This window comes from Alligator mississippiensis, chromosome 4 (genome assembly GCF_030867095.1).
Source record: "Alligator mississippiensis isolate rAllMis1 chromosome 4, rAllMis1, whole genome shotgun sequence".
Taxonomy (NCBI): domain Eukaryota; kingdom Metazoa; phylum Chordata; order Crocodylia; family Alligatoridae; genus Alligator; species Alligator mississippiensis.
In genome coordinates, this window is record NC_081827.1 from 178,093,626 (window position 1) to 178,119,980 (window position 26,355).

Below are 26,355 nucleotides of genomic sequence, written 5' to 3' on the forward strand. Positions count from 1 at the left end.
GACAAATATGCAGGACCTTCACTATACAATTCCAGTCTCCACCAAATCCCCCAAGAGTTGCATACCTCTTGAATTACTGGGAGAGAAGACTGAATCTCTGTCCCCTGTGCAAGAGGGTGTTTTGATTATGACAACCCCTATATTGCAATGTGATCATAATACAATGCTTAACTAACAATGCTGCTGAGTTATGGTTGATGTGGGAATCAGAGGCCAAATTCTGCAGCATAAGTTGATACAGATATACCCTAGTGTACATGAGAATGCAACTTGGGCTTCTACTTCAATAATTTGCATGCACATAATGCTATACATTGACAGATTTTCTTGTATTTTCCTTGCTTTGGGAAGCATTTATGGTAGGTTAAGGTTCGTATTTATGGGGTGTCCATTTATAATAGTCACATGAGCTAGTGTGAAAGGAAGCAGAGAGGAAGAAGAGGAAAAAGACAGTCATGTATTATTCTCAGGTTCACAAGATAATTGTGATAATCTTGTTCTCAGGTGCACAAGATAATTAAAACTAGTTATGATTAGTTAATCATTATTAAGAAAAGTCAAGCACCTTTTTGAATCTGTATGTAAAATGAAATTCTACCCTCCAGCCCCCTTTTTTTTATTTCTGATAATCCAACATGGGACTTTCCAATGTATTTTTCTGTCAAATGACAGATTCACAGAGTCCGTTCCTTGCGGTCAGTAGGACACCACTCTCCCACCATAGATTATACAAAAGCACTTCAGGAATTAGGTATGGGGAGCAAGAGGAAAAAAATCAACCTTCAAAATTTAATGAGACACCACGGTGGGGGCATGTGGTGTGTGGCTGCACCATGCATTGCCAACAAGCTTAACTTATAAAATGTCTGCTGGTAATGCTATAAAAATACTTGGCTTGGGGACCACAAAGGGTGTCATTGCAATTGAAGGACAGTTGTTAGGTATTGCCAAAGAGGAGTATACCTCCTCTGCTCCTACTTGTAGGGAGGCAGTTAGATGGGCCAAAGCTACAATGGAGCTGAGGATGGCATCCCAAGTAAAGGATAACAAAAAATTGTTTTTTAGATACATAGGGAGTAAAAGGAAGGCCCAGGGAGGAATAGGATCCTGGCGGGAATATTTGAACGCTCGTGGCACACGGGCCAAGTCCCGGACGACTGGAAAAGGGCCAATGTGGTCCCCATTTTCAAGAAGGGGAGGAGGAGGACCCGGGCAACTATAGGCCAGTCCGTCTCACCTCCATCCTTGGCAAAGTCTTTGAAAAAATTATCAAGGCTCACATTTGCGAGAGCCTGGCAGGACAAATTATGCTGAGGGGAAACCAGCACGGGTTCGTGGCAGGCAGATCATGCCTGACCAATCTAGTCTCTTTTTATGACCAGGTTATGAAACGCCTGGACACAGGAGGAGGGGTGGATGTCGTATACTTAGACTTCAGGAAGGCCTTCGATACGGTATCCCACCCCATACTGGTGAACAAGTTAAGAGGCTGTGACTTGGATGACTACACAGTCCGGTGGGTGGCGAATTGGCTGGAGGGTAGCACCCAGAGAGTCATGGTGGATGGGTCGGTTTCGACCTGGAAGGGTGTGGCCAGTGGGGTCCCGCAGGGCTCGGTCCTTGGACCGATAATCTTTAATGTCTTCATCAGCGACTTGGACGAGGGAGTGAAATGTACTCTGTCCAAGTTTGCAGATGACACAAAGCTATGGGGAGAAGTGGACACGCCGGAGGGCAGGGAACAGCTGCAAGCAGACCTGGACAGGTTAGACAAGTGGGCAGAAAACAACAGAATGCAGTTCAACAAGGAGAAATGCAAAGTGCTGCACCTAGGGAGGAAAAATGTCCAGCACACCTACAGCCTAGGGAATGACCTGCTGGGTGGCAAGGAAGTGGAAAGGGATCTTGGAGTCCTAGTGGACTCGATGATCTACTGAGGTCCCTTCCGACCCTAGCATCTATGAATCTATGAACTCACTTTCTGGTTCCATGAAATTCCACTCAAGGACATTATGGCTGCATTCAGGAGAAAGAAGGCATGCACATCACACATGTACGTGTTCCCTGCACTGCTAACTTGCAGCATGGAGGGTAAAAAAAAACTATGCCAAAAAAAAAAAAGCAAGGTGGCACTCATGGCAGTAGTGTGCGCTGCCCAAAACTGGAGCCTGGCCAGCCAGAGCCAGCTTGCCAGCTGCCAGCTTGCTGCCAGATCCCTAGGTAAGGCTTCTAGAGTCAGCACAGCTGCTGGCCCCAGCTTCCCCTACCCCACTCAGGGTACCTGCTGTATGCCAGAGCCCAAATGGCACTGGTGTTCCATGGGGACGAGCAGCAGCAGGCCAAGGTATGCCACTACTACTTGCACCTGGGGAAACTAATATCCATGCTCATCTGGATGTGCCCTATGTGTGCATCCTCATGAGCAGGAACATGTGTTTCCCTGGGGAAAAATAGCAGCAGCATATTTGTGTCCCTGCTAGTTGTCCTTAGGCACACCTCTTCATACCCACTCTGGCGTGAGGCAAATTACCCCGGGTGGGATAGAATAGGCTGCGGCCAGCACCTGGGATGCTGGGAGCCTACTGAGGCTGCAGCAGCAGCGATCTGAGCATGCAGAGCCTGGCAGGCATCTGAAGTGTGGCTCTGGCCGGCCAGGCCCCTGTTTTGGGCAGCGCATGCTGCAGCCATGTGAACCACAACACTTTTTTTGGCACTTTATTTTTTACACTGGTATCTCCTGGTATCAAAAAACCCACTGTGCTGCTAATCAGCAGCACAGCAAACATGTGCATCTGTGTTGTGTACAGTTTGTGGCAATGCAGATGGGTTTGTGACACTGCAAACTGCACGTGTGCACTCATGGAAACAATCCCTATATGTTTAAGTGTCATTGTCTGTATCGCAGTTATCTCATTAGAGGGAAAAATAAGGGATGTTTGCCATTAGAGCAGGAAATAAAGGATCTTTGGTCAAATATAATTTATTTAGAAAAGTTTTGAGCAGAGGATATGGTAAGGATTTTTTTTAAGCATCTTTTTTTATAAAATGGGTTGATAGCCAGGTACTGCTAATGAGCAATTCTGATTTCTTTCATAAATATCAGAATCTGTCTACATTATCAATTCTGCTTAGCAAAAATTTAAGTGAAAGTGATGCCTTACCCATCATAAAGGTTACAAGACTCTATACAGGTCCTTCCTCTGATGAAACGCTTGCAGGAGAGGCACTGGTCTGGTCCTGGTCCCCAACAGCCATCACTGGAGCATAATTTGTTACACACCATTCCATCTGCAGCTACAAAAATGAGAGAGAAATGAAGGTAATTGTAAATGTCATTAGTTGTTAGATTGTGAATCTTATCTTCTAAATCACTGGGATATCTTTCACCCAGGATCCAGAGAAGGATAACTTTCACCCAGCATCCAAAGAAGAGCAGCTGAGGGACAGGCAGAGGACCTCTGTATCAAGGACTTCTTCCTCTTTGCACAGAGCAGGGAAAAATTCAATAATCTCTGAATGATGACATCTTTATAATTTGGACTGAAAACCTGCAGTCTCTAATTAATTTCCATCACAAATTCAATAATCATCACCTCTCCATCAGATTCTCTTGAATACTCCAGCACCAACATTTCCTTTTTAGACACTATGATCAATATCCAGAATGGTAAAATACAAACCACCACATACAAGAACCCCATGGACCAACATACATATCTGCACAGAACCAGCAATCACCCTAAACACACCAAGAAAGCTGTATTCTATAGCCAAGCCCTCCGATACCATGGAATTTGCATTGAGGAGAATACCCACGATCGTCACATTCCAAATCTCAAAAGAGCATTCACCCAACAAGGACACTCCTCTAGAGAGATAGATTGCACTTTTGCAAGAGCCACCTAGATACCACGTGAAGAATTGCTACAGTACAAAAAGAAAATTCCCATGGATCGCACACCATTAGTTATGACGTACCTTTCTTCCCTGGAACCTATATGGAAAATCCTCAAACAATTGTAACCCATACTAGAAGACGACCCAGTTCTTAAAGAGATCTTTCTGGAACCACCCATCCTAAACTTCAAACAATCACTGAACCTTGCCAACCTCATCAGCAGAAGTAAACTTCCTTGGGCCCAAAGCACACCGAATGGATTCAGACCATGTCAGGACAAAACATGTAAAACCAGCCAACATTATCTCCACCACCCCCACAATAGACCCATCACAATTCCTGGATCTTACACCTGCACCTCCAGAAATGTATATCTCATCCAGTGCACCAAATGCCCTGATGGAAAATATAAAGGTGAAACAAAACAACAACTGCGTACCAGAATGAACGCACACTGAAAATCTATCAAAGACAAAAATACCCAATTACCTGTGGGTGCACACTTCTCACAAGAAAACCACCGTCTCTCCAATTTCTCAGTTCTAATCCTCAAAGGGAATTTACAAAATACCTTTTGAAGACAAGTCTACAAACTTCACTTCATAAATCTACTGGATACAAAAAAGCATGGACTAAATATAGACATTGGATTTATGGCACATTATAACCTGCCTGCCATCTGATAAACCCAGATCACCTGTCTGCATTTTACGAGCTATATTCTATCATCAGCTCAACGTTCCCCTCTTTCCCCCGCCTATATGTCTTACACCTATTGTCTCCCATTCTCTCTGATCTTCACTGCTACGCATTTGCAGTTTCACAGACCTGTATTTTGCATATTGGCTTTTCTTCCGCCATGGAGAACACATCAGCAGCAGACTCTCCCTGTACGTGAAGAAGGGTGTTTCTTCCCAAAAGCTTGCAAAGAACAATTTTTCTAAATATTTATTTGGCCTAATAAAAAAATATCACATTTACCCAAAGAATCTTGTCTGCCTATATTCTCTACCAGGCATGGAGAAGCAAAGACTGGGACTGATCAGGCAACAACTCTAATTCACTGACTGCATATGCTTGCACAGTTTCTCATAATCTGTTCCTTGATGCAAAATCCCCCCATGGGAAGAGGGGGTGAGTTCCACAGGCCTTCATTACAGGGGAGGGTGGGATTTGTAGGAGCATTCATAGTTGAACAAATTCATCATACTTTGTAATACCATCAAGTGTAATCTTATCAGACTTATGCCAATGCTGAACTTTTCAGAAAAATCCAATTTTAATTCAATGTGTCATTCTAGCACATGCATTTTGAAAACAGCAACATAAAAGTCAACAGAATTTAGAACAGTTTTGCACATTTCATTATTACTTTTCATTTCTATTACAGTAGTGCCCTTGGGTCAACTGAGACCAGGGCCCCATTGTGCCAGACACTGCAGCAACACAGAATAAGGCCCCCTCTATACATGCAGGTAAGAGTACAATTGAATTTAATGCGTGATCCACACAATCGTGCATTAGATCCAATCATGGCTTCTTGCTGGTATAGGGGGGAGCCTGATCCTGAGCTCTCCCTGTGTTGACAAGAAGCAAGCTCCCACGGATGGGAGCCCCCTTTGCTGTGCGGACTCCCAGCCATGGGAGCCATTGGCAGCTGAGACCAAGGGCCCCATCAAGCACAGGATTCAGATTTTTCTGAGAAGTTCAGCATTGGCATAAGTCTGATAAGATTACACTTGATGGTATTACAAAGTATGATGAATTTTGTTCTACTATGAATGCTCCTGCACATCCCACCCTCCCCTGTCATGAAGGCCTGTGGAACTCACTCCCTCTTCCCATGGTGGGGATTTTGCACCAAGGAACAGATTATGGGAAACTGTGCAAGCATATGCAGTCAGTGAATTAGAGTTGTTGCCTGAATTAGAGCTGCAGCTGGGACCAAGAGTCCTGTGCCTGACGGAGCCCTTGGTCCCAGCTGTACCACACAGGCAAGGGACTGAGAGCCCTATCAGCTGCAGGACTCCCAGCACCCACAGCTGTGGGGTGCTGCTGCAGTATCCCAGCCACAGGGGGGGCATGAAGCTCCTTCACACTCCTGCAGCTGGGAAACTACATTGGCTGCAATATCCCAGCCCCAAGGTGTGCACTGTGCTCCCCAGTGCCTGGGAGACTGCATCAGCTGTGGTCTCTTTGAAGACTGCCTGCACATTTAAATTAAGGCTAGACTGAAACCAGCTATGAAGTTATTACACATTTTCAAGCAATAACTTTATAGTTAGTTGGACCTTGCTAAGGCAGGACAGTTAATTTGCATATGTAACCAGTCTAAATGTATTGCATAATTGAAGATATACTTGTTCAATAGTTATAATGTGTAGAGAGGGCCTAAGACACAGTCCCTGACAGTAATAGATGGCAGTGGAATGGGGTGATTATAATTACCGTATTTCCCTTTCAAGATACCAAATAATAGGCTTGTTTTACTGTCAGGCTTGGCTTGGGACTGTTGTTAAGATAGATTGTAATGGATAGCACCTAACAGCACAAATGGATGTTGAGTTTTCTTAGCTGATGAGTACAAGCCTCCTAAATCATTCCTGCAGTCTGCAATAGGTCACTGCCTGCTCCCTACAGTAGTCTGTTTATCCATTGCTTTTCCTTACTGTAATGCATAATGTTCCACATTTAAATTTCTCTCGGGTGTGGAAGTATTTATTCTCTTTTTGTGCCAGGCGGAATGCCTGAATGTGCCTCATTAACAACTCACTGAATATCTGTCATAGAAGTCTCGTGCACAGTACAGAACAGTGCTTCATACACTGGTTCCCTCTTTAACTACCACTTAATCACCTCTTTTTTCACTGTGGTGCAGTACTTGATGCTGGTGCTGTGCTTGTTCATGTGCCTTTTTGATCAATAGGGTGTGCCTTGCTTATGTCTTCTTTTATTTGTTACACGGTGTTTCTCGCACCTACTTTATAATGCTGTGAGGGATGAAACGTGTCACAAGGGCAGAATGCATCCCTTTGATCTGCATTGCTTATTTCATTCTTTCTTCATCATCATCCAACTTACTGCCCACTGCATTTACTATCCAGCACCTCACCTGGAGAAAATAATGAGTAAAACCACAGTCCAGCATGGGTTGCATTACACAGATTTCTCTTGACCAGTCCAAAGACTAGACACAAAGAAGACCGTAACAAGGTATCTGAATTGTTGTCAGTAGGTTAAGCAAGAACTGCAGCCCTGAGAAGCACCATCTTCTTTTGCTTTGTTCTTGAAATCAGATATGGATTCTTTTGACTTATCAAAACCTGGCAAATCTTCATTGAATGATTTTTCTTTCAATGCAAAATGGTTTTATGCGTCTCAGTGCAGAAAGAAGGCTATGCTGTTTCACCCTTCTATTATTCAAAGCTGCATAGAGAGCCAGTCAGGGAGCTGGTATCCTCTGGCCTAAATAAGCAGTTTCAAAGGCAGGAGATTTACTTCTGCTGTTGGTTCCATATGCCTACATTATGCCGTATCTTTAGTTTTACAGGTTCCATATACTACTTCCTCCAGTACTGAACAATGAATATGCAGTTCAAGGTGCTGGAGCTATACAAATATCTAAGGACCAGGAACTGGCCTCATCAGGTCTGGGATAGTTTGGTGACAAGGTAGCTACTGCTGTCCTTTATATTCTTTTATCTGAAGAAAATGCAATTATTCTCATTCAAATAAAAGCAAGAAAAAAAAGCATTCATTCTGTTGCAGACAGAAATGGTATGGTCCTTTAAATATTTCCTTCTGACCTTCAAAACATCAGTGTGAGCTTCACCCAAGCCCAAAACAGACTTTTAACCTGGCCATTCATTTTTCATTTGACTGTGTTCATTCTAAGTTTGCCAAAAAATTAATGTATCTGATTCTCTTCTCAATTACATTCTTATAATCCCATTGAAGTCAAAAGCCTATTGATGTAAAGTGAAAATGAGAAGAGATTAAGCCCTCAAGCCTCTTCAACACTGCTCTAACCTTAAATTGATAGAATTTCACATTTTTCTCTAACAGTCTTTCAGACTTAATTTTCTAATAGCAGATTTTATTATTTCAATCAGGTTGCCTTTTCTTTTAAATGAATTGAGTTATGTCAGCCCTTTGTTATAAAGTCAGAACCCTCCAGGCATTGCAAATGCTACATGTATTCCAAACATTATGTTTCCTCTTTCCAAATATCTTAAGACACTTTACTGGTATTTCAAAGTGTCCAATGTCTACCTGAAGACATGGACATGAACCAAGACAGTTCCTGGCTGCAGATGTAAGACCTTCAACTCACAACTAATATAAATACCTTGGCAAAGACACCATCAGCACTTTGTTGCTGGATTACTTTGTTTGAAAAGTTGACCCCTGGGGTTGCAGTGAGGTACAGGATGTGAGGTGGTACAAGAGTAATTCTCAACTGTTTGTGTGGTTAATGAAAATGCCTGGAAGTTGAGAACAGAGCTGGAGATATGAGGTGCAGGCTAATGGCCGCTGAATTAGCCACTGCCAGTATGTTAGACCACTGGTCTGTTAGAGAGGAAATAGCTTGACGTTTATAGTGCCCACATGAACTAGCCAAGAGAAGAAAGGGAATAAATAGAATGGATGAAAAGGAAACAGAACGGCTGATCTAGTCATGTTCATAAATACTAAATGTATTAGCTCCCAAGTTAAGTTAGAAATATGCTTTAGGGTACCATTACAGAAAGTAGTTGTGCTCCAACAGTCACTTCCTTATGTGTGAGAAAAAGAAAAAGAAAGTGTGCAGTTAATTTAGCATTAAAATCTGCAGATTATATAGAACTAGTTTATTTAACAGTATAGGGGGAGAAAACTGGGAGTTGTTTCCACTCCCCTTTGTGTCTGATTTATTTGTATGGCATAGGCAGAACTGTAGAACGCACTGCTCAATCTAGGCAGTAATCACTAGTTATTCTCTTGGAAGCACAAAGCAGAGAAGGCAGAGCAGGTAGTCATGGGGAGAGCTAGGAGGTATCAGGGAGGCTGGGGCAGCCATGCCTGGGAGGTACATAGTAGGTACATAGTAGGCCTTTGTGGAGAATAACAGCCTGTCCACTATAGAGATCAGTTTCCTGTAAGGGCATCACAACTGCTTTAACAGAGAACAAGGTCTAAAGGATACAGTTCAGTTTATAGCAAACAGCTAAATTATTTTCGGACTGCCTCAGTTACTGATACCATACAAATTCTGTCTGGATTTATGAACTGGTTCACATTTATACTAAAGAGTCTCTAGTAACTTTATTACAGAAGTGTAAGGAGGGGGCCTTCTGTTCATGCAAATTATATACATGTCCAATTATATAGATTCCCAACTATATAAACGTCCCTCTACACTTCAAGTAGTGTGGCTCTCATAGAGGACATTCCAGTTTTCTGATACTCTGTCCTCTACTGATACGAAACCCATCGCCTTTAGGTCCTCTATTTTTCTCTTGAAGAGAAAGCACAACTACTTTCTTGAAGAGAAAAATAGAGGACATAAAGGTGATGGGTTTCGTATAAACAGAGGACAGAGGACAACCTGATTGTCCTCTATGATGGTCACCCTATTCCAGAGTAAAGTAACCTCAATATAAATGGGAATCGGGTCCCAGTATCTCTCTACACCAGAAACCATTTCTAAACCCAAACTGTTTCCAGGGGTTTCTGAAAGTTCAACAAGAAAAGAAAAATCTGTTAAAGAAGAGGGAGAGGGGGAGGGAAACTTCTGTTTACACTATAAACAAACTGTGAAATAATCTTTCATTAGGCATCTCTTGTAGTATTAAATAAAAATTCCATAACAATATTACTCAGTTAATTAAACAAGCAAAGAAAAAGTCAATTAGGTCTCAAAGATTCATGAACTTAATTGCTAAAAGCATTAGCCTCTTCCAAACAGCTTAGGGCAAAAGGGTAAGGTTGGCTAACCCACTTGGGTGAGGTTTTAATTCTTGCTGATTCACACTGCTGTATTGCTCTCACAAGTAGTTCTCTCAGTAGCTGGGAAAAACAGCTACAAGAATTTCTTGATTTGCTGTGCTGTCTTCTGGAAGTGGAAATAATGTCTTTTGATATCATATCACTAATAAAACCCTAATGTATTATTTACAAGAGTTTTTAAAAGAATATTACCGAAGTAATCCAAGGTAATCTTTGTTCCAGATGGTACAGAAGAAGCAGATTATTAGTTGCAGTACATACAAAGCTGATTCCTTAATAATGCTGTTGGATACAGCAATGCTGGCAATATTTGTGCTAATATCACAACACACTGCCTCACAAAGAGCAGACTGTACTGTGTAAAATGCAAACAATGTTATGTAAATGTTTACTGAAAGTAAGATAGACACCCTCAGCTGGACAGACTGAACTGAATAGGATAATGAAATACTCTTGGGAAAAGGAGGAGCTTTAGACTTTGAGACTATGGAGCAAGTGAATGAAGCTTGCAGGAAGAAGAGAATAAGTAGGAAAATGCTCTGAGAACATTTGCCCCAAATTGTAAAGTATGCACTATGCTCCAACGGTTTTTACATCCACTGTAAAATGTTTATCCAAGCTCTAATTCAAGTAACTACATGTTGCCTCTCCTAAGTATGTCTTCAAGGTATGCTTGTCTCAGTTTTTATGGGTACTGCTTCCCTCCCAGTAAAACACATTAGCTGGGCTTCTTTTTTCTTTCATTTTCACAATGGGATATACTACTCATCTTCTAATTAAATGGAAATTGTGCTAGTTAACATGCTAACTGGTGATACTTACCAAATTTTAGTCACTTAGTTTTGGATAACCTAGACAGTGCTTTTGGGTTTTCAACTTTGTTAAAATAAATTGTTCAGTAAACAGAATAATATTAATGCAAGAAGATAAATTAGACATAAAGGCTATGTACAGACATTCAAAAAGCCTGAGGTGGAATTGATCTAAATTACGCAGTTTTATGTAAGTGGCATAGTTTAGATCAGTAGCAAACAGAACATACATTTGCCTTTTGGTTGGGGAGGCAAATCTTAGATTAGGTTGCACTATTTTTAAACCAGTCTATATATGCTGAACTTCTGTTCTGTTATGGTTATAGATGAGTTTTATGTGACAAACTTCTGTTCTGGTATGGATATAGACCAGGCTTGTCCAATATACAGCCCACAGGCCACCATGCAGATCTCCAAGCTGTTTTTGGAGGCCCGAGGTGCTGTGATGGGAAATGAAAGTAAACACTGTACTTTCACTTCGGTGGGGGGGGGGGGGGTGATGTTATATCACTTCCTCTGAGGTCTTTGAATATGGCTTGCTGGCCCACTGGGTGGTAAAAAGTTAATAATCCGGCCCCATATTCAAAAAGGTTGGACACCCCTGGTATAGACCTGTTTCTGATCACTTATACTGGTAAAAGTATAATGTCTGTACCTAGCCAAAAGATCTATCCATATCTAAATCTGATAAAAACTACAAAGGTCTTTAGAGTGCCTTTGAACAATGTTCCCATAGAACACAATATCCTGTTTTACACTTTACCAACAGCAAACAGAAATAAGTGATCCCTTTAGGAAAACCATTGTAGTGGTTTGTTACATTACTGTATTGCTTAATTCTGCAAAGAACAGTAGATATGCATACTTTTCAACTTGTGATTAGCCTAATTGGGTGTGTCCACATGAATGGGCATATGCATTTCCCTAGGGACAAATAGCACTGGCTCATAGTTGTGCCTCTGTTACTTTTCCTGGGGGAACACTCCTGCAAACAAGATCTGGTGTGTGGCAAGTTGTCCTGGGTGGAGTAAGGGAGGCTAGGGCCCAGTGGAGTAGCATTGGCCAATGCTTCCATTTCCACTTCCCCCGCCATGTCCATAGCCGATCACAGGGTGGCGGGGAGGGCCCCTTGGCAGCTGATCGCTAAGCCCAGAAATGCCAGCAGTGCTGCTGGGGGACTGAGTACCCCTGGAGGTCCTGGCCGGTGCCCCGCTGGGGGCATGCCCCACTTGTCTCCCCATTGCTATGCTACTGCTGGGGCCAGCAACTGGGTTGGCCCCAGCAGTCTTATCTGAGGTTTCTGGTTTCCTCCCAGGACTCCAGCAGTGGCTAGCCAGGTGGGTGGAGCCTATCCAGCAGCTGGAATGTGGCTCTGGTTAGCCAGGCTCTGGTTTCCGGCAGCATCTCCCCACTTCTTTCTGTCATGGATTTTTTTTTGACACTGGGATCTCCTGGTGTCAAAAACCCGCACTGTGCTGTATATAAGCAAATGTGTGCATATGTGGTGCCTGTGGTTTGCAGTGCCACAGACAGGTCTACAGTGCCATAGATAGCATGTGCATGCTTGTCTGGTTCTGCCTGATGAGTTGAAAAGGATAAAATAATTTAAGGAAGAATGCCTTGAAAAAGTAAGTAAATATTCATTAGAGAATATTTTATACATCTAAAATATAATTATATATACTTATATATATTATAGATATATATATAATATATACGACTTTTTCTTTGCTTGTTTAATTGAGTAATATTGTTATAATTATAAATATATAATGTGTACGTACACACACACACACACACATACAGATATACTATTATACACACACATGTGTATATGCAATTATTTATTTATTTTTATAGGCCATCCTTCACAACAAAAGGCTCATGGCAGCTTACAATATAATATATTATTATGCATATACAGGAATATCATGACTTACTTGTTGCCACTTACTATGTTAGAACTTCCAAATGAAATTTTAATAGGAAGAATTCCATGTCAATATTCCATAAAAGAGAAAGGCAGTAAGAAGTCACAAGCTACTAAAAATATTGAATTGAAACTTGGCAGGCAAAAGGTGAATTTTTCAAACAACTTGCAAAATACATTAGTGGGTTTTTTTAATTATGGCACTTCACAGAAATATACAGGTTTTAGATATTTTTCATACTTTTATAGGTTAAATATGTTTTCACATATGCTTTCACATATACTCAAGCTACATAAAATATTTGTGTATCAAAGACATTGCTGATGTGACAGCAATTCATTTTCATGTACATTTTCAGAATAAATGCAAGTGTATTATCAGTGCAGTCGTATGGAGTATAAGCATTAAACTCAGAATGTTTCCATAGTCTACAGAGGTAACTTGAATATCAGCCATTTAAAAATATATAGCTGATGAGTAACCACTTCTGACTGGGCCTGATCCAAAGGCCTCTAAATTAAATAGAAAGACTCCTACTGATTTCAATTAGCCTCAAGTCAGGCTTTAAATAAGCATAATAATTTATTCAAGGTGTTAATTGCCTGCTAAATTAATATGATTCACAACAAGTAAAAATTTGCCTAGATTTATTTCATCTTGGTCTATAGGGTCAGGTACAGATATTACCTACAGACTGGTCTAAGTGATCAGAAATCAGTCTAAACCCCTAACTGTACAGAAGTTTGAGGTACACTTAAATCAGATCGATCTAGGCTGGACTGGTGAATTGAACTTTTTTATCAGTTCCCCTATCGATTCAAGTTAGGTCACTGTCTTCCAGCATCCCAATGTCTTTTCTGGCTCCCACTTCCCTTCCCTTGCAGGGAGGCATGCTAGCACTTGGCTGCTCCAGCAGAGTGCCCAGAGGGCCCCGCCCTTGAGCTCTGCCAGAGCCGACCCAACACAGTTCCTCTTCCCAGCCCTGTCTCCTGCCTCCAGCCATCTGTCAGCTACAGGAAGGCATCAGCAGGAAGGGAAGCATCTGTGTCCATTGCACAAGCCCCAGGACATGGGCACCCAAGTCCCTGAACTGTGCCCCTGCTTCCTGTCATGAAGCACCCCACAATGTACACACAGAGCTGACACTAAGCCCAGGAGAAACCCTGAGCTTTCACATATTCCCACAGACCCCACCCTGGCTCCTGCACACCCAGCCAGGGACCCTCATGCTCCCACTTGTAGGCACGGTCCCATGGACCCTGACCCTGGCTCCTGCACACCATATCTCATAGGCCGCAGCCAGGCACCCTGCCACCTGGACCCCAGCATGGACCCCTTCCCCCATTTGCAGGACTCAGTGTGGGCAATTTGCCTCTGGTGGGTCAGTGTGGCAGGGGGCAGAGTTTCAGGACTGGGCATGCACGGAGGCAACCCTGTGATCTCAGTGTCTTGGCCATTGTCGGCAGGTACCTGGGCCATATGCATCGGGGTTGCTGCAAGGCTTTTTTGATCTGCAGCTACAGGGTCGCAGAGTACTGGGATGGTGTGGGGGAAGGGAGAGGAGCACTGAGCAACCAAGCCAGGGAAAGCAGGGATATGCCCCTGGAAACTTCAGGAGCAGATGAGGCATACAGGTAGAAGACACAGGAATTTTCCAGTCCAAGGCATAGGGTGTTGCCAGAATCATGGGGTGTCTGCTGGAAGCTTCTTGAAAGTTCAGGGTTGTGGGGGTGGCCTGAACAGGGGAGCCCCAGTCATGCTGGACCAATGGCCACATCCAGCTGCAGTGAGAGGAGGAACTACATACTAGGACCCACACCTTCATGCATCCTTCGCTCCTTCGATCCATTCATGAAGGGCAAGAGCATTGGTGAGATGGAAGACCAGGAAGGGTGGGTATTCCTCAGGGGAATAATCCTTCAGGCACAAAAGGGGACCATCCCAGTGCACATAAAGGGAGGTAAAAGAGCCAAGAAACCCTCTTGGCTAAACAGGGAAATCCAAGAGAGCCTAAGGAGAAAAAGAGAGGCATACAGACTGTGGAAGCAGGGGATAGCCACCATGGAGGAATATACCTGCTTGGCTCACACTTGCAGGGAATCAGTTAGAAAGGCCCAAGCAGAAATGGAAGTCGGGCTGGCTACTGAAATGGAAGACAACAAAAAGTCCTTCTTTAGGTACAAAGGGAGTAAAAAGAAGGCGCATGGTAGCATAGGACCCTTACAAGACAGACTAGGGCAATTGGTAACAGATAGGATGGATAAAGATGAGGTCCTAAATGTGTTCTTTGCATCTGTATTCCTAAACACAGATACAGACTTCTCTCTCAAAGGGGCTATAGACAGGCACAAGAGGGACTCCAACCCACCAACAATTAACACTGACCTAGTGAAGAAGCATTTGGAGGGACTGCATGTGTTTAAATCAGCAGGCCTGGACAATCTTCATCCAAGGGTACTGAAGGAATTGGCCAGTGTCATTGTCTACCTGAAGAGGACCCACACGATAAGACTCTATATGGACTGAGACACTTTTTTCGACCTACTTCCTCCACCACTGTGGACCATTGTACGGGTTTCTGTATATCTATCTTCTTTCTCTCTCAGCGTCGCGAACCCCCTCCCTCCCATTCTCCCACCCCCCTCTCCTTAGTCCCAGGCTTAGTTGCCTAACACTGTATTTTCTGTAACCTAGTTGTGTTCACCTCCTCACCCCCATCCCTCTAATGTTAGTCCCTCGCTCAGGCAATATGTATTTCCCTACTGGCTTTGTCATCTTTTTGGATTCACAATCCAAACATCTACTAATAAAATTCAATCTGTTCTTGAATTGAACTAATGTAGCTGATGTTAACATAGAATGTAATAGTAGTAAAATGTAGCCATGTTAGTCTTGTCCTGTAAGCAACTTGAAAACTCCATTTTGTATCCTTCTGCCTGACATAAGTGAATGAACTCTGCATAACCTTTATTTATGAGTGTGTGTAAAAGGTTGAATGGTGAGAGAATGGCATAGAGACAGGAGAAGATTTAACTGTTTATGTAAGCAACAAGGTGCCAAATGTAAGTTACCAGTCAGTAAACTAATTAATGAATGGCTGAAGAATCCCTTTTAGGCCTAGGGCACAAAGAAGATAGTGAGGAGAAGGAATGCACCCATCCTGCCAGACGGGCAGCAAGAACACTCCAATGCTAAGATAAGCTGAAGACAAAAGATGAACAACCACAACCACAGAAGCTGAGTATAGGAAAACTCCAAAGCACTGAAACAAAAGATGCCAATCCCTATTAAAGAACACTTTGAAAATGCCAAGTTGGGGTGAGTCTCTTTCTCTACTGCTGTTTCACTGGAGCACAGATGCATCTGTTCACCCTGCTCCAGCTGTTATCTTCAAATCTGCTATCTTCAAATCATCATAATCTACTCAGTAAGCCTGGGTTAGCCACCCTGGGCTGATATTGAGCAACTATTGCTGGAAACTATATTTGATGTATGTGTGGATGAAATGGTTGCTTTGTGTATGTGTATGCCTGTGTGTAATGATGTGTATGATGATTTGTATGTGTTTGTATGAATGGTGTGCCCGAACCTCTATGTCTAACTCATGTGATCAATAAACGCGGCACCTTGCCTTATCCCCTTTTATAAAGTCTTGCTCATGATTTGAGCAATTGGGAATTTGAGTAACAATTGTAGAACCACTGGTGAGATTGTTTGAGCACTCATGCTCAGGACATCTCCCAGAGGACTGCAAAAGGGCCAATATGGCCCCTATTTTCAAGAAAGGGAGAAAGAATGATCCAGGTAACTATAGACCAGTTAGCCTCACCTCTATCCTTGGGGAAACCTTTGAAAAAGTTATTAAAGATCACATTTGTGAGAGTCCAGTAGGAAAAATAATGCTGAAAGGCAACCAGCACGGCTTCATAGCAGGTAGATCCTGCTTGACTAAACTTGTTTATTTTTATGACCTGATCACAAAATGCTAGGATGCAGGAGCTGAGGTAGATGTTATTTACTTAAAAAGGTCTTTGATACAGTGTCGCATCCAATTGTAATAAACAAATTAGGTGATTGTGGCGTAGATTACTACACAGTTGGGTGGAGAATTGGCTTATGGGGCGTGCACAGAAGGTGATGGTGGAAGGGTTGTTTTCGACCTGGAAAAATGTGAATAGTGGAGTTCCCTAGGGTTTGATCCTTGGACTACTGCTATTCAATATCTTCATCAGTGACTTGGATGAAAGTGTGGAAAGCACTCTGTTCAAACTTGTAGATGACACCAAATGATGGGGCAAAGTAAACATGATGGAGGGCAGGGAGCAAATTCAGGTGGATCTGGACAGGCTGGGAATGTGGGCAGAACAGAATAGGATGCAGTTTAACAAGGATAAATGCGAAGTGCTACATCTAGGGAGAAAGAATCACCAACACACCTACAGACTGAGAGGTGACTTTCTAAGCAGCAGAGCAGCAGAAAGTGATCTTGGAGTCATAGCTGACTCCAAAATGAACATGAGTCATCAATGTGATGAAGTGATAAGTAAAGCCAACTGCACTCCCTCATGCATTAGAAAAGTGCATCACAAGAAGGTCTAATGAGTAGGGCCGTGTGAACCTTTGGGTGGTGATTTGTTTTGGAGGAGATTCATCCGGATTCGGTGGCCGAATCTTCAAATCTGAATCAAATCAGAGGAACATTTAAAAGGTCCGAGTCAATTCAAAGCTCTCCAAATCTTCAGAAAAGATTCAGAAAACTTTGATGATTCGTTAAGTCCCTGGTGGCTACAGCAGGGAGCTGCAGTGGACTCAGAGCTGGTAAGTAGGTGAGGGGGTGGGAGGCTGAGGGAGGGGGGAGGGGACCATGGGGGGACCCCTGCCAGCCCCCCTGACTCCCCACTCCCCCAGTCCCCTCATGGCTACCCCAGCTCCTGGTCCTTTAATGAAAAGCCTCGGTGCCCACCGGGTGCTGCTGAGTGGGGTGGCAATCCCTGCTTCCCTCCCACTACCCCACACTATATGGGTGGCTCTGCATGAACCCCCCACTCCCCCTCACTCCCCCAGCCCCGCCACAGGTGCCCTGCCCGGGCCAGCTCTGGTCCTTTAAGAAAAAAAAAATGAAAATCCCTGGGACTCACTGCTCCTGCAGTGGCTTTGAGGGGCTTTTGCAGAGCCCCCAATGTGGCATGGGGCAATGGGGGGCAGCAGGGATCGTACCCCACCAGCAGGTTCAGTTATCCTGGGGGGGGTTTCAGGTTTTTTTCTTAAAGGGCTGGAGCTGGGCTGGGCGAGGCACCCATGGTGGGACTGGGGGAATGAGGAGGGGGGGAGGCTCATGCAGCATGGGGCAGTGGGAGGCAGAGGGGATTGCCCCCCACCCAGCAGCACCCAGTGACCACCGGGGTTTGTTTGTTTTTTCTCCAAGTGCCCAGAGCTGGGGCAGGTGGGGCAGCCATTGTCAGGCTGGGAGAGCAGGCATGGGATGGGCCTGGCCTAGCCAATTCAGAGATTCAGCAGCAGTCAAATCTCCAAATCAGATTCAGCTGAATCAAATTGGAAGTGATTTGAATCACTGAATCAAATCATTGTCCCCCAAATCGGCCGAATCTGAATCCAAAGTGAATACTAGTCGTTTCACACAAGCCTACTAAGGAGGTGATATTCCCCTCTATGCAGCATTGGTAAAACCATAGCTGGAATACTGCACCCAGTTCTTGGCACCACACTTCAAGAGGGATATGGATAATCTTAAAATGGTTCAGAGGAGGGCTACTCGAGGATTCAGAGGAGATTTATGGGCCTACAGGTCAGATCCTATGAGAAGAGATTGAAGGACCTGAATCTCTGCAGCCTCCACAAAAGAAAGCTGAAAGGGGATTTTGTAGCCATCTACAAATTCACTGGGGGAGGGAGACAGCAAGGAATAGGGGATACTCTGTTTACCAGGGTGCTCCCTGCGGTTACTAGGAACAATGGCCATAAACTGACAGAGAACAGATTTAGATTACACATTAGGAAACATTTCTTTATGGTGAGGGTTGCCAAAATCTGGAATGGGCTTCCAAGGGAGGTGGTGCTTTCCCCTACCTTGGAGTTCTTTAGGAGGAGACTAGACAAGCACCTAGCTGGGATCATCTGACCCCAACACTTTTTCCTGCCCAGGGCAGGGGGTTGGACTCGGTGATCTACTAAGGTCCCTTCCAACCCTAAAAATCTATGAATCCTAATAAATCTATCCACCCTTCCAGACTTTCATCCACTCCCTCACGGCCAGACCCTCACATACCCATGGATGCTGAGACTGCATAGTCACTACCATGGACCATGGAAGACCCCATCCTATTCTCCTCCACTATGCAACCCTGGTCACACAAATGGGACTACAAGGAGATAAGGGATCTCATCACCATCTAGGGTGAGGAGGAGATCCAGTACCAGCTCTAGAAAGGGCACTGTAACAGGGATGTTTTCAAGTGCATTGCCCAGCAGATACAGGCACAGGGCCACAGAAGGAATTGGAACAAATGCTGCACCAAGACTAAATGGATGAAGATCCAGTACAATCACATGCACAATACCAACAAGGCCTGGGTCTGGGGCCCAGAGGCAAGTCATGCCCTTCTGTGAGGAGCTATCCTACTTCCTCACCAAAGGCAGGGGCACTGAGACCCCACACACTTATGGCACCACTTGGGGGCAGGAGGAGTCATTGGTAAGGACTTTACCATAGGAGGTAGTGCAGGGAGGCCCCAGACAATGGGACAACTAGGTGACCACTGGTGCAGGTCCCTGGGGCCAGAGGGCAAGAAGTCAGCTGCTGAAGCTGGCACACAAGGAGTCTATCCCATTGGTGTTGTTCCCTGCATTGTCACAAGATGTGGGAGCTGAGTTGCACCTGCAGCTAGACCCGAGCACCTTTGACATCTTCTCAGGCATGGTTGAGAGTAGGAAACATGGCATGCAGGAGTGGAGGAAAAGCTCTGACACCATAGCAATTGAGACCCAGGAGCTGGAGTCGAAGCCCATACCTTCCACCTCATAGGAGCCCCCCGTCCACTGTCATCAACCTTGTGGACCATGGCCAAGCATGTTGGCCCCAGAATACCATTCCCCTCACAGCTCCCATGGGTGTTGCAGACCCACTCCTCTAAAACCTCACTGCCCCCCTTCCAGACATGCAGAGTACCCTCTAGCCCCCACACTATCAGCACAGTGGCTACATCTGCAGTAGGACCCACAGGGCCTACAGCCAGTTCTCCCCCAACTTCTGCTGATGAGTTAGGCATCAATCAAGGACTGCTTGCAGCCTGAGACCATATGGTTTGCCCCCAATCCTCATGGCTGTGATGGGAGTCCAGGTACTGGGGAAATGTGGGGCCTCTGGGGGAAAGAGGGAGGGGGAACAAGGGTGATTTGCCTCATCTTAACCTCTCAAAGCACAGAGCCACAGGCTGCTAAATGCTCAAGAGGTTTCTGTCATTTAGCACTATCTTTTAGCACTGGGCAGACCATTCCCCACCTCCCCTCCCTGGACCACAGCCAAGGCACCAGACCACCCCACCCCCTGATCTTGGGCAGTTAGCAGCCCATCTCCAATTCTATAGGAACCTAAGACTGCCTCATTCACACCTCCCTGACCTATCACTCAGGGCCATGCTTGGCTCCTGGGAGCAATGGAGCCTCCACCCAGCTGGCCAGAGCAATGGCATTGAAAGAGCTCCCGCCTCACACCCACAGAAAGGCACTAAAAGGGTTGACTGATCTCTGAAGATACAGCGTAAAACCAAGGTAAAAATGCCAGCACTCAATGCCATCCTGGTTTGCAGCATCATGGGACCAGGTGGCAGAGAAGACACCAAGGTCAGGGATAGGATATAACACACAGCTATCTATGAGAACCACTAGAGTTGTAGTACAGCAGGAATGAGAAAAATTCCCCCTGCCAAACACAATCACAGCCCCGTCCTGGTCCTGGACCATGCCCTCTACTCCAAACCCTAAAAGCAAAACAACACCCACATCCCACTCCCATCCCCTTCTGGAGTATTCATAGTAGAAAATCAGTACTGGAAAGCCAAAGGTGGCATATGGCAGGACTCTTGTTAGCTAGCTGGGTTTGGGGAACTTCTCTCAAGGTCAGGTCACAAATTCAGCAGTGTGTCAATAGCGGTGGTGACTGTGAATCCATCTGAGGGTGTCAGCTCATCATAGCAGAGCCACAGGTAGCACACGAGGAGAAGTCTCATGTTGAATGGCAACCTGGGGTTCTCCAGTGTGCCATCAAAAAAGATGGCCCTCCTCCAGCTCTAGAGCACCTCCCAAAGACCGTATCCTGCAGCAGAAGCATAGAGTACTAGATGGCATTTCCCTGGGAGTAGTGGTAAAGCTTATCCCTCTGGGCCTAGCTGACTCTCACCAGGAAAATGTCCTGCAGGGACTCCACACTGAAATACCTCTTTTGTAAGGGAAGGACCAGGGAAGGAGGCAGTATAAGAACTCCATTGGCATTCCCCAGAGTGATCAGTCCCTGTCCACTTTGGAAAGGCTCGAGTCCTTGCAGAACCCTGGATCCACAGACCCCCTGAGGGAACAGAGCAGATGCTCACCACAGCGCCTGCAGATGAACCCAGGCCCTCCCTCCCCAGCAACTTGTTCTGGCACTGCTTCAGGGCCTGCTGCTCACCTGCAAAACAGCTGGGACCCCAATTTGTACTTTGCCAGGTGAAAACCAGCAGTACAGATCCTGGCCCCATGTGGGAGAAGGGTTCAGACAGGGGTAAGGAGATAATTGCTCAGGGCTTCGCGGATCTGGATTGCCTGCCGCTGTGCAGGGTCAGTGCCCCCAACATCAGCAGAGGGTCTGTTCCCTCCCCAATCCCTGTGCAACATATGCATGACCTGCCATGCCTGGTCTGCACACTGTGCTTCCTCTGTTCTGGCTTCACAGAAGACCTCTTTCCTGGTCTCACAGATGTTGTAGAAGACATGCTTCAACAGTGAGTCATATCAGGTTCTCCTTGTACACCTTGAGGTGCATGCTGAGAGCCCACCAGCATGCCTTGAGGCAGCTGAAGGCACACTTCACCAATATGTGGCACTTGCTTAGGCAGTAGTTGAAGTTCTCCTTCTGGCAGTCCAGCTACTCCCCATATGACTTCATCAGCCTGGGCAGGAGGGATAAGCTGGGTCACTGATGATGAGGGGAGAGATGACAACATTACTGATGACAAATGAAGGAACCCAGAACTGTAGCACCCACTCTCCATCAGCTTGGGGAGTGCGGAGCTCTGGAAGATGCAAGCATCATGGGCAATGCTCGTCCAGCTGGTGAAGATGTGGGTGAAGTGGCCCTGGTGATGGACAATGCTGTGAAGGATGATGAAGTAGCCCTTATAGTTGATGACCAGCCTGGGTCAGGCAGAGGATGGGGATATGTGTGCTGTTCACATGCCGTTGAGGAAGCCCATGAGGCAGAAACCAGAGAACTCCTCCTGCAGGTTGACAAGGCAGATGAAGTGGTTGGCCAGGACATCCTGGATGACCAGGCACACCTCCTGGATGGCCTCTTCAGCTGTGGTCTTGTCCATGCTGAACTAGTTAGCAACACAGAAGTAACTGCTGGGGATAGCCAGCTTCATGACAGTGATGGCCACCTGCTTCTCCAGAGTCAAGGGTGGCTACATTCTTACATCCTGGTGTGTGATGTGGAGGACCAGATGGGTCACAGTGTCCAGAAAGGTGGCCCAACACATGCAGAAGGTCTGGACCCACTGTTCTTCATCCCAGGTGCCCAGGACAATCTGCTCCCACCAGTTCATGCTGCTGGTGCAGGCTTAGAACCAGTGCTCGATGATCTGGAAGCGGTGCCAGAACACCTTAGCACCCATGGCATCCCGGGTAGCCTCATCCTCATTGACCATGTGAAAGTTGATGACGAAGTCCAGGATGCTTGGCAGGCTCAGTGTGCAGTGGGTGGCCTGATGCAGGGGGCATGAAGCTGCATCCCATGGTGACCAGCTGCCCCACCACATTCACATGGATGTGACTGATGTCCCACAGCCTCCAGTGACAGCCATACAGAGTGACAAAAAGGACACTCCACTGCTCTGGGGTCTCCCTGCTTGGGCTGAGGTGGCAGGTTGCCATGGTGTGGTACTGGCAGGCCAGGACAAGGAGGCACATGCACATCTATCTGGAGCTTTTCTGGAAACCTAGGACTGGGCATAGGGGAGGGTCCATGGTGATGGGCCAGGCAGTTGGCCTAACAGTTAATCAGGGTGGTGCAGGCACTTGGCAGTCTCTCACAGCCTAGGGAATCCACGGGGCATGCTAGGAGGCATGCAGGAGTGCTTCCAACCTGCTGGCCTCAGCCAGTGAAGGCAGCCTGCATGCCCCCACAGAGGGCAAATGTGTATACTGTTCTCTACTGATCTAACCTAGTCTGCTTACATAAAACCGTGAAACTTAGATTGATTCCTCCTCTGGCTTTTTGAACATCTGTACTTAGCTTAGATGTCTCCCATATTGAAAGGCATTATTTACTCAACTTTGTACAGGAAAGCAATCTTATTGAATTCACTTAGTGTAGATTCATATTTAATGTGAATGCTCTCTGAAAATATTACATTAAGCAACCATTGGGCCCAGAGCCAGAAAAAAAAACAGTAAGCCCTATATTTTAGTGTGGCATGATAGTAAACCTAGCTTAAAACAAAAATCTTTCCTATTAAAAAATCTTATGGTAATTCACAAAATATTAAGCCTTATGTAAATCATACAGCCACATTTTATATTGCACTTATGTCATGACCCAAAGGGTATGATTTTGTGTGTGCTTCGGCACTGCAGAATTATTTCCCGCCACGAAGAGCTTTCTTTGCACAGTGCAATTCTCAGTTGCACAGAGAAAACCCGGGTGCAAAGGAGTTCCCGCCACCCGTATGTAAATTTGTGTCCCACTATTGGCTGTTTCTAAATTATTCCCATGTGGCGGCTAGCGATTGGCTTGCTAGCCATATAAGAGGCTTGAGCGGTTTCCGCCCAAGTTGGAGGAGGAGAAGGAGGACTTCACATCTCGTGAAGAACTCTAAGCGCGCTGTGGAGCTTAACAAACCCAGCATGTGCCTTAAGAAGGATATAGGGGCTTGATCAACTCTAGCCTCTCTGCGTCGCCGCCTGATCCCTCGATGTACCCTTCCCTGCGCGCTTTCGTGAAGAGTCACCTTTCGGACTCTCATTGTGGTATCCAGAGCTCTTCTTGGGTTATTTCATCCGGTTGATTCGATGGGCTCATGGTTCTAGAGCTCTCAGCCGGCCTTGGGCCAGAGTTCGCGGTTAGAATTCTTGTCCGCTCTTCTTCTGTCCTATCTGTAACTGCAACGCAAGCAAGTTTTCCTGCCTGCACCGTGACCATCTACGGTGTAAAATAATCTTTAATCAACCGCTATGCGTCTGTGCCTAATTCTAGTCCGCCGTGCCGAATTCCCCAACCCACGTGCCAGGGAGAAGAGGGAGCTTCCGAAGACGGAGCCCCGAGAGAGAGGGAAGTGTATCTTCACCCCGAGGCATTCGGGTGTATAATGAATAATGAACGGGTCCTGTTTAGGCCCCTCGACACTGTGTCCCTCGCCAGAGTCAACCCGGCAGGTGCACTAAACCCAACCCTCTCCTAGAAGTGTGCCCATTGCCTAAGATGTGCTCAGGAGAGTGAAGAACCGGTGCCGATCAACCGGTTCGCCCCCTTTATGGTAGCGTCTAGATTGAGGGGTCATGAGCTTCCATCCGAGCTCCGCAAAGACCTGGAGACGGAGGAACGCACTGCAGATGAGAGGGTAACCCCGAAATGCAACAAGGGGGGAATGCTAACTGCAACTTTTCGTACTGTAACCGATTTAATGCAAAATAATTTAAGTTTGAAAGCCCAGCTGCGTATGGCCTTTCAAGCGGTCAAAGAAGCGGCTGCAAAAGAAAATCTTGAGGCGTCACGCCAAGATGGCGACGAGCAAGAGGGAGACCGCGTGGAAGAACCGGAAGAGAAGGGTGGAGCTTTGAAGGAACTCACGAGAGTTCGGCTGGCGACCCCGCCCACCGATGCAGCATCGCTTCCGGCGACCACGCCTTCTCGCCGACGGAAGGGAGAATCGAGCGGAGGAGTGCATCTGCCCCTCCTGCCTGAAGCAATAACAGCAGCATCGACTCCTGAAGTAACAGATCAGCCTGTAACAACAACCAGCCGAGTTGCTACTACCTATTGAGCTCGCACCAGAACTGAACTGCAGGATTTGTGCAGAGAATCAAGAATCCAACCCGAAGAAACTCTAGCTGTATGGTTGGGATGTTTGGTCGTGGAACTTGGGTCCGACCTGCTGAACCAGGAAGAAGCAAGCTTCTTGGTCGGACAAGCTTCGTGGAGTAGAGGACATGTCACTGACATCAACATGGTGGCGTTTAACATTCACTGGCCTATTCCACTGCCAGCGCTTGTTGCAGGACTGATCAGTCAAAAAGCCCACACATGGCATGACGGACAGCCAGAACATACTGGCGCAGAGCAACTCATGCTAGCGATCATCGGCATCTCATACTGTGCCTGGAACCCCAGACCATGTGCACTAGGACTGACATCACTCCAGCAAATAAGACCATGGCCTCACCGTCATCTACGAAATCCTGGAACCGTTCCAGTGACCATCCACAGCATAGATAGTTGTCTTGAGGTTTATGGGCGAAAGAACATCGCTGTCCTCCGGATTCTGCTTAACCCAATGGTGAACCAACCCATGAGTAATCTTCTTCGCCAGTTGTCACGACTGCGTATCCTGATGCAGCCAAGAATATCTAGTGATCGGGAACGTCGACACCCGACTGAGGCTCAAGGCGCAAGACATCGCGAATCCGATCTTCCATCGTTGCCACAGAGAACACCAGAGGAGCGATACATGTTTGGATTTCTCCTACAGCGTTCTGGACTCAATAAGCGACAACTTCGGGTTTTAGGGGACGCAGGCCAATGGCAACTGGCCTATGAGTTAGGTTTTCATTATCTGGAAGAGCTAGATGACGGCTCCTCGACGATTTCATCCAGTTGAGTGTGCAAGAGACGGTTGTCCGGAGTAGCAAACACCTGTATTATATGTTTTAGAAATGATAGTGTGGTTCCATGTGAATTTTGTAAATATTAGTGAAATAACTGTTTTAAGAGAATTCTTTTCACAGATCCAGAATTCAGAGTGCATGGCGGAGAGAAGCCCCAAGAAGGATAACATCATCGGCAGAAGTGAGGGCTTGACACGCGACTTCGCCATGACGCCCACTGAAGCCCTGATCGTGCAGTTTTTTGTTATGAATCTGGTTATGTGTGTATGTATTTGTGCCGGCTATTATTTAATTCAATCCCTGGAGGACGAACTTCTTATGTTAGCTGATTTTGTGTTTACCCGTTTAGTTCAACGCCCCGTTAATAAGAGCTACTGGCGACCTGAGTGACAAGCATGTGGTATAATTCAGCTGTGCCTTCAGCAAGGGGGGATGTCATGACCCAAAGGGTATGATTTTGTGTGTGCTTCGGCCCTGCAGAATTATTTCCCGCCACGAGGAGCTTTCTTTGCACGGTGCAATTCTCACTTGCATAGAGAAAACCCCGGTGCAAAGGAGTTCCCGCCACCTGTATGTAAATTTGTGTCCCACTATTGGCTGTTTCTAAATTATTCCCATGTGGCGGCTAGCG

General features: G+C 45.8%; 1 protein-coding gene across 10 annotated transcripts in view; it reads right to left on the reverse strand.

The window, feature by feature from the left end:
• The window catches only part of ERBB4 (erb-b2 receptor tyrosine kinase 4), a 1,202,068-nt gene that overhangs the window by 267,893 nt on the left and 907,820 nt on the right, over positions 1-26,355 (reverse strand). For all 10 annotated transcript variants that reach the window (XM_059727137.1, XM_059727134.1, XM_059727130.1 and 7 more), the window contains exon 13: positions 3,162-3,294. In XM_059727137.1, coding sequence (XP_059583120.1) covers positions 3,162-3,294 — 133 coding nt within the window. The remainder of the gene's footprint in view (positions 1-3,161; positions 3,295-26,355) is intronic.